At 53.8% G+C, this 9,030-nt stretch overlaps 1 protein-coding gene across 1 annotated transcript; it reads right to left on the bottom strand.

Annotated features, from left to right (window-relative positions):
* Window positions 1–702: 702 nt before the first annotated feature.
* GPR62 (G protein-coupled receptor 62) lies at window positions 703–8,252 on the bottom strand. The gene is made up of 2 exons (XM_008172081.4): window positions 7,404–8,252; window positions 703–3,564 (listed from the first exon to the last, which is right to left on the bottom strand). Exon 2 carries the CDS (start codon window positions 3,447–3,449, stop codon window positions 2,223–2,225), a length of 1,227 nt encoding a protein of 408 aa, XP_008170303.1. The 5' UTR covers window positions 3,450–3,564; window positions 7,404–8,252; the 3' UTR covers window positions 703–2,222.
* Between the last annotated feature and the right edge of the window lie 778 nt (window positions 8,253–9,030).

The following is a 9,030-nucleotide window of genomic DNA, read 5'->3' as shown; positions in this document are numbered from 1 at the left end:
ACTTGTGCCTTGGAAAAGTTTTAACCTAAGCTGGTAAAAATAAGCGTAGGGGGTCTTTCATGTGGGTCCCCACATCTGTACCCCAGAGTTCAGAGTGGTGAAGGAACCCTGACAATATCATCGTGATCTGGTGGCACTTTACAATGACTTTGCACTCATAACACGGGGGAACCAGGCCTAGAACATCTGATAACTAAGCAAGGGGTAACTGACACCAACATGCCATAATGGGCATTTCCCGGCTCTATTTCCTAGAGTCTCCCATTTCCAAGCAAGACGAAGCTGTAAAAATAAAATAAAAAATATATGGAGATATAACTATCTCATAGAACTGGAAGGGACCCTGAAAGGTCATCAAGTCCAGCCCCCTGCCTTCACTAGCAGGACCAAGTACTGATTTTGCCCCAGATCCCCAAGTGGCCCCCTCACTCACAACCCTGGGTTTAGCAGGCCAATGCTCAAACCACTGAGCTATCCCTCCCCCCATAATCACATAACTGAGTTTGGGCCTTATGTTAGAGCCTCCTGGTGAGTCATTTCTGCCATCAATTCCCCGTGTCTAGCCACCAGAAGATAGTCTCCCCACCAAGTACTCTCCACAGGTTTGCACTGAGACGTTTAAAGAGAGAGGCACCTTCCCACACTGTGCCAGGAGGAGAGGAAAAGGGGACTCTGCCTCTTCTTCAAAACAAACAAAGCTTCTGAGCCTGGCACTTCCTTTGCCTCTATTAATAGACAGTTGTTAAAATATATCTGTTGAAAAGACATTAGCGGTCAATTAAAAAATAATTACAAATGCCTCTGGAGCCAGCCGGGGTGGGGAAAATATCCAGTCAAGAACGCTTTAGGCCCAGAGCCTCAAAGGGTATTTAGGCTCCTAAATCCCATTGGTTTCAACCGAAGTTAAGAGCCTAAATATCTTTGGGGATCTGGCCCTTCACATTTACTGCTGGCTGTCTCTGCAGAGAAACATATGAAGGGTCTCCTGAAGTGCAACGTCCCCACCTGAGACAGGGAGCTCAGTGAACTGCTGGTGTGTAATGTGATTGAAATCAGGGGAGTCATGGTATTACTGCCATTGTTATCACCACCTGCTATAGCACCTAAAGTGTGCTAGGTCCTTTGCCGTCCTTGAAATCAGCAGTGTTGGCCCATGGATTAATTTGGCCCGCATGCCCTGGAATAATTCCTCGCTCTCTTCATCTCTCCCTGCCAACCTGCATTTGTCACAGCCAGCCACTGAAGGAGCTGCCTTCGCTTTGGATTAGGCTGTCTGGCGTTGCAAGAGCCTTAAGGCAGGCCGGCACCTACCACCCGCTGCTGTCACTTGCCTCCTATCACAGCTTTGCATGTCAGTTTCACCTGCCTTCCCAGAGGTCAATAGCTTGGGAGCGATCGCTGCAGAGCAAAACTCTGCTCCTGCAAAACGAGGGGCTGCTATCTAAATACCTCAGTGGGTCGATAAACCCTGCAGTCTGGTTTCTTTATCAATAGCCTGTTCTCTGATCCCATGAGCTGGCATAAGGGTGAGTCCAGAGAAGTAACCCAAACCCTTTCTTAAAAGGACCCGATCATGAGTGACTCCCTGCCCGTCCCTCATAGCTAGGGTAATTTACTGCTGCTCAGCCAGCCCTCACTCCTGGGATGGCTGAGCCCTAAACCAGAGGGAGGCAGTGTTGCCTAGTGGTCTGAGCAAAGGATGCAGAAACAGAAGGGGCCTGAGGTCCTCCTACCTCCATCCCCCACAACTGAGGCACTAGGTGACCTCTGGCATGTCACTTGATCTCCCTGGACCTCCATCGAAAGGTCTGTTAATCTAGAAGACTAGGCAAAAGCAGAACCTCCCTGACGGCTCAGATGCTGGAGTTTGGTGCTCGTGACATGTCAGTGTCAGGGAAAATGCTGGGAGAGGAAGAAAATTAGCTCTAGTGAGCGCCGTTGTCCTTTTCCAGCTCCCTGCCTTCTTGCTTTCTCCCTCTTTGTCTCCTACCCATGAAACAAGGCTGGCTCAATATTGTAAAGCCACGGAAATAGCTTTTAACTGGATTTACTCTGGCTGAAGGCAAGTTCTTCCAAAGCCATAACCCCGACCCTCCCGCCAGGTCAAAAAAGGGTTGGTCAGTCCTTCGGATTAGCTGAAACCCTGCTTCAATCCTTCTCCTAGCAGAGGCCAGGATATGGAGAACAAGGAAATGAAGTTGACCCCAGCCAACTGTGCTTTCTCAGTTGGTTTCTTCTGGGATTTGGCCTGGAATTCTGAAGCCCATCATGGTCTGGTCCAACGTGTTCCTGGGGCTAGAGTTGACATAACTGGATCGGGTCTCCAGTGTGCAGCTGGTCCTCTGCAGGAACTGAAGGAAGTTCTCCTGTATGGAACCCTCCGGGCTGGAGAGACAGAGCTCCTGGCTCAAGGGTCTGTTGAGGCAGCTCCGCCCCAGCCTAGACAGCTCTTCCCGTATCTGGCGGTTCAGTAACCCATAGAAAAAAGGGTTGATAGCAAAGGAGGAGTAGGCGAGCCAGGTGACGATTGTCTCCCCGTGGCCTCTGCCCGGGCTGACAGAGTTAATGGAGCAGTATAAATGGAAGGAGAAGAATGGCAACCAGCAGCACAAGAATTGACCCACAATGAGGACCACGGTCATGGCAGCTTTTCCCCCTCCAAACATCCGCTCTGGGGACAGCCTGGGAGGCAGGTTTCTGGTAGTAATAATAGTGACTTGGCTGTTAATAGACTCCGATCGCTGCCGCGGAGCAGCGGTCCAAGAGGGGACAGGCACATGCTGCAAGGAGGCAATCCGGGCCACTTTGTAGATGCTGCAGTAGACAGCAAAGATGACCAGGGTAGGCAGGAAGAAGCAGAGGGTGCTGAAGACAATAACAAAGACCTTCTTGTGGGCCCCAGGGCTCCAGGACACAGTGCACTTACTGGCACTTGTGGCCCCGTTGTCTTGAGGCCACCCCACCAATGCCAAGACTGTGACCAGGATCGACTTAATCCAGATGAAGACCACCACTGTGACTGCCAGCCCAACCGTCATCTTGACCTCGTACCGCATGGGGTGAACAATGTAGTAATATCTCTCCACGCTGATGACTGAGATGGTGAGGATGGAGGCGCTGATGAAGCAGATGTTCAAGAAGATTAAGGTCTGGCACTCTGCGATGCTGTAGATCACCCTGTTGAAGCAAGAGGAACTGGAAATGATCCCCAGCGGCATCAGGAAGATGGCGGACAACAGATCCACCAAGCAGAGGTGGCAGACAAAGATGAACTTCCTCAGCAGAGGGGTCTTGAGGATGACCACCATCACTGCCACATTGGCAACCAGGGCTACGAGGTTCAGCAGGACCATGAAGAAAAGGCCAACGGCCTCCTGGAATTGGGACACCTCTGGTAGAGAGGAAGTGTCTAGCCCCTGAGTAGTGTTAAGCCCAGTTCTGTTTGCCATTGTGCCTCCGGGCTACTCTGAGAACTCCAGCACCTGGGAAGCAGGAACAAGTTGCCAGTATCTCCTAGCAGGAAATGTCACCACCCCCATCTTCTTCCCGGGTGGATCTTCTTCCCTGTGGGGAAAAGGGAGGGGAGCAAAATTGAGAAGCATTGCAAGACATTCTCATTGCTCACTTGCAAGTGACTCCAACCCTGAATGACCCTGGGGATGACACGAGCACCTCACCTTTCTGCTTGTGTGGGGTCCTAAGATTAGGAGCAACTTGGCAACTCCTATTTTTCAAGCCAACAGAGACAGGCGAGATGCTAGAGGTGACATGCTACAGGGTGAGGCTTGCGGAGGAATCACAAGCCAAGCTAGGAGAGCCTTCTCAGTGCTACAACAGCCCTCTCTTCTACTGCCCCAGTGCAGAGCTCCTTGCTGATTGTCTACCAGCAAGGAGGGCAGAGAGGATGTCTGGCTTCCAGAAACCAGCAGCCGCTAGCAGGAGCAGATCAGTCCTGTGCAGGTATGGGTAACCCCCACCGCAGCGAGCACCTCAATCCGGAGCTGGAGGGAGTTTGAGAACAAAGCAGGCTCCATCCCTACCCATGGCTTCTCCACTGAGATTGCCATTGAGGGGGCAAATTGTGCCCGTTGCTTTGTGCTGTGGGTACCTGTCCATTAAGAACTGTCCTGGAACCAGCTGCTTCTCCTACACAGACGGCCAGGCAGTCATAACATGGGGCCACAGCCTATTGTGTTCAGGAGGCGACCATGTTGGGTCCTTTGCCACCCACCGCACAACATTTGAGTCACATACCGAGTATTGTATCACCGCTAGGGCCTAATTAAACATTGCTTCAGGCTCCTCATCAGTAAATGCTCAACCTGGATTGGAATAGGGACCTCGACCACAAGTCCCAATTCCCAAAGACATTTCTCTGGTTTTCCATTGGAAGTGAAAGGAGACAAATAAGAGGGGATAAGATAAATGTCTATAAAATAATGACTGGAACGGAGAAGGAAGATTGGGAGCGTCTGTCCTCTCTGCCTCATGACACAAGAACCAGGCAATGTTCAATGAAACTGAAAAGTGGGAAATTCGAAACCAATCAATGGACCAATCAACCTTTTCCACACAGCATGCAATTAGCCAGTGGAACTCATTGCCACAGGAAGTCATGGGGGCTTCACTAATTTAGCAATACTAAAAAAGGGATTGGACACTTACATGGATAACCAGATCCAGAGTTATCACAGATGTGAGAACATACATTTTGCACAGCTATTAAACCTCATACTTCAGGGTTTAAGCCAGTCTCTAAATACACGGGCTGAGGTGGTTTCCTGCACCTTCCTCTCATAGAGACAGGACACTGAGCTAGATGGCTTGGATCTCATCTGACAATTGCAATGCTCCTATGGTGGTGAATTCAGGGCATGGCTCTCCCCACAGCCTTGTTCCAGCTTTAATGCTGCTGTGTTTGGTAAAAAGCAACAGAGGGTCCTGTGGCACCTTTAAGACTAACAGAAGTATTGGAGCATAAGCTTTCGTGGGTGAATGCCCACTTCATCAGACGCAAGCCTGCCTCCAATACTTCTGTTAATCTTAAAGGTGCCACAGGACCCTCTGTTGCTTTTTACAGATTCAGACTAACAGGGCTACCCCTGATACCTGTATTTGGTAGTTTCTTCCCACACCCAGTTTTGATTTCTTCTAAAAACCCCAAGCTTCTGGTGACTGGCCAGTGCCAAATAGGATGGCTCTGATTCTAGGGCAGCTAGACATTTGGGCCCATGACTCCTCGGGCTTTGGTGGGAGTTGGTACCATGAGCAGCGGGTAGGGGACAACTGGGGAAAATCCATGGGCTGCTCCTTCTACCCCAGGGGGCACAGATGGCTCCAAACTGGATAGGTCGGGTCATGACCTTGGCCCTGCACTCTGTCCCCCTCCACCAGTCGTGTGGAGCAGGCTGCTCGGAAGCCCTGGCGCCTCCCTCAGCTCCCTGGGCCCGAATGGCCATCTAGCGCTGGGGGAGCCGGCCCTTTGTGCAAAGCAAAGAACCTCTCTTTCACTGGGGGGGGGGGGGGAGGCGGGGACTGGAGCAAAGGCAGCAGGGCCTCCTCCCCCACGGGCAAACTCAGTGCTGGGGGAGCTGCTGCACTGACAGCCCTGCTGAGCGACCCCCCTTGTTTACTCACATGAGCCCAGCCCAGGGAGTGGCAGCCCCCGGCGCCTCACTGCCCACAGCTCCCCCTTGGTAGGGCGGTGCCAGTGCCCGCAGAAGCACTTGCCTGTGGGACCCCTCCTCTGCTGGCAAACTCTCCATCAGCATGAGCCTGGGGGCAGATCAAGCCCCTGTTGTCCGGATGTTGCCCATCTGAGTCCCACACCCACACTGAGTGGCGTCTCTCCTGGGGGCTCCGGCAGCAGAGGCAGCGCCCAGCAGGGCCAGAGCCTGGTAAGGAATTTGGTGTGGGGGGTCCAGGGGGCTCCACAAAGCTGCAGGACTGGAGGGCCATGGCAGGGCACTGAAAACCGGGCTAAGGGCAGCCCGACTCTCTGGGACAGAGGGGCCCAGAAGGGCTGTGTTGAATGCTGGCCTCGCTGCAGGAACCGGGGAAGGACAAACAGACGCAAATGCAGCCCATGGAGAGGCGGGTAAATCAGTGATTCAGGGAGCTTCCCCTTGGGCTGGTGATGGAGTCTCTGCCTTTGAGCACAGAGTCTCCTTCACCCATTGGCCCCCCATTAACCATTGCTAACCCAGAGCTCATTTGGGAGCAGCTCGTGGCTGGCCTTTGAAGCCAGCTGTTTGGCTTGGGCCCAGCCAGGCACGTGGCAGGTTCTGGTTCTGGACTGGAGCAGCGCGATGCTTAGGAACTGCTGCCAATCCTCCGGTCACAGCTCAGAACTGGCTTGCTGGGAGCATTCTCCAGCAGCTCCCCTAGGCTGGGCAGCAGGACCCTCCCGCCATGCGCCCTGCAGAGAGAATACAGAATGGGGGTGACCACAGCCAAAGCCCGGGCCATTCAAATCCACCCCCCTGCTCTATAAACAGCATGCTCAGTATAACAGATCCCTTTCTCTCTGCTCTCCTTCTATGCCCCCCATGACCACTCCTGGGCACAACCTAGTCCAGTGGACAGGGAATCTGCCTGGGCCTTAGGAGATCTATTCCCAGCACTGCCACTGACTAGGGGGCTGGACTTGATGAGCTCTCAAGGTGTCTTCCAGCCTTACATTTCTATGATTCTAAGTCACTCTGTGACTCAGTTTCCCCATCAGTAACATGGGGAATATGAGCCTTTACCATCCTTAAAAAGGGCGTTGAGATCTCTGGATGAAAAGCTCCAGAGGAGAGCACCTAGCTTCCCCTCACAAAACACTGGTGCAAGAGCAGTCTGTCTCACTCTGAAGGGCCTAGTTTACACTGGAAAGGGTTTGCGGGTATAGCTACACGGTTCCAGCTACAGACCTAGCCCTCCCAGCGGAAATGCAGCTTTCCACAACAAGAGTGCTCAGACCAGTTCCCCGGATGAAGTAGCCTATACCGGCCAAAGCACTTGTTTTGCTGGTATAACAGTGTCTACACTAGGGCTCTTGCCAGGATAGACATGTCTAAAATATCCCTCCAACCAACATTACTAGCTAGTTTCACATCTAGCCCTGGCCTAAGGCAAAGCCCATGTCTGTGCCTGCTCAGTGGCCCCCTTTCCAAATCCCAGTGGTAAATGCACCTCGTTTGCCTCCAGATCTCTCCACCAGCCCCTCCGGTAATCTGCTCCTAACCCCAGAGCGCATTTGGGACACAAATTACGTGAAACTGTCTACAAAGAAGGACCAGATCCCTTGATCTGGGGGGTGCCGAGGGCCTGGCAAGATCGGGCCCCACCCTGCCATTGTCATTTAGTAAGAGAATGAATCCCCTCCCCCCCCTTCTCCTGGCAGGAGGTGGGTAACTCACCAGACTCAAATGCACCTGGAGACTCTTAGGAGGCTGGCACCCAGGCTGGCTTCTCCCGCTGGCCAGTGGGGTCCTCATCTCGGCTCTATCAGGTGAGCAACTTTTACCCCTCTGATCGGATATGCGCTGTGATGGCTTCAGCTCTCTCCCTGCCCCTGGGATCAGGGTGGGCTTCACAGTCCCATGCTACAGCGGACCCCACTCCTGGTGGGGACATGAATGAGCAAAGCCCTCCTGAAGCAAGGCGGCCGGTGTCTCACCTCCACACGCCTGCTTGGCTTATGGCATCAGAGTCCCTCTGGCTCCCTGTGCCAGTGTGTGTGTGGGGAGGGGGGGTGTCCACTGTCCCAGCCCCTGAAGCTGGGATGATGGAGGGCCTCACAGCATCCTCTGGGGAAGCAGGGGGCACATTTGCCTGGCAGCGGTCCCCTCTCTCCCCCGTCTGGATGGGTGCCGGGAGGCTACTGCAGCAGCTCTGTGCTGCGGATGGCACAGGCTGTCACATCTGGTCTTTGCCTGGCCTTTTAAAGCACAGTCATTCATACAGAGAATTCTACTGGGTCCTAAGCAGCCTCAGCTTTCAGCCCCACACCTGGGCCCAGGCTGCCCCCTCACTGCACTGCCAGGATGGAGGGCAAAGCAAAGGCCTCACCTCCAGGGCACCGCCCCTGCAGGGGAGATGATCAGGGCCAGCTCTTGCAAACAGCCAGGCCATGCATCACCTAAAGCAGCCAAATACCAGGGGGGGCAAGGTGGAGAGGGGCTGGTGTCTGGGGCTGTGGGGTTGGAGGCTCAGGAAGGGATGAGAAGCTGGGCTCAGGCTGCAGACAGTACGATCCTGCTGTCCCCCAGTTTAGAGCACTCTGCCCAGATGCCTCATTCCAGCTGTAGGGGGCGCTATGTTATTTTGAGAGTTCCAGGCATCCAAGCAGGTCTCCTCTAATCCCAGCCTGGGCAGAGGGTCCCAGGTGTCCGGGTTGGGGAGCCCTCTTTCTACTCTGGCTAGGCAGGGCCTAGCAGCCCAGGGGTTCCCTGCTCCCTGACCCAGTCAGGGCATGTGGCCCAGGACCCCTGCCATCCAGAGACAACCTCCCCAGTCAAATCATAGGACAAGCTCAGCCACTGAGGGGACCAGCCCAGGGACACCCATGCAGGCGGTGGGAATTTGCTAATCTGTCTGTCCTGCCCCCCTAGAGGAACGGGGTACACACAACGTGCAGATCAGGGCCAAGGTTTTCCTATATGGCCAGTGATTTTAGTGGCCTGGCTTGAGATGCCATCAAGGGGCCTGACTCTAAGTGCTGAGCACCCACCTTCTGAAAATCATGCCCCCTTCAGGTGTCTCCAGGTGGGGCCCCAAAACCAGAGGTGCCCAGAATCACGGGTCACTTTGGAAACTCTTGGCCCAGACAGGGAGAAAGATGTCAATGGCTGTTAACGGGTCGTGGGAAAAGGGAAGAGTGGCTAGTGATTAGTGCAGCAGGACTCGGGGGGGGGGGGGGTCGAGCCTCAGTTCTGCCACTGATCTATTACATGACCTTGAACAAGTCACTTCCCTCTCTTGTAACACAGCAATTTGGGTTTGCAGAACCCAGGGTCAGCGCGGATGAACGTCAAAGGGGGAGAA

Source organism: Chrysemys picta, chromosome 7, assembly GCF_011386835.1.
Source record: "Chrysemys picta bellii isolate R12L10 chromosome 7, ASM1138683v2, whole genome shotgun sequence".
NCBI lineage: Eukaryota > Metazoa > Chordata > Testudines > Emydidae > Chrysemys > Chrysemys picta.
This window is presented reverse-complemented; position numbering and strand designations above follow the sequence as displayed.

What these genes read in the sequence shown, in the direction of transcription:
- GPR62 (XM_008172081.4), bottom strand. Translation starts at nt 3,449, where the DNA reads ATGGCAAACAGAACTGGGCTTAACACTACTCAGGGGCTAGACACTTCC.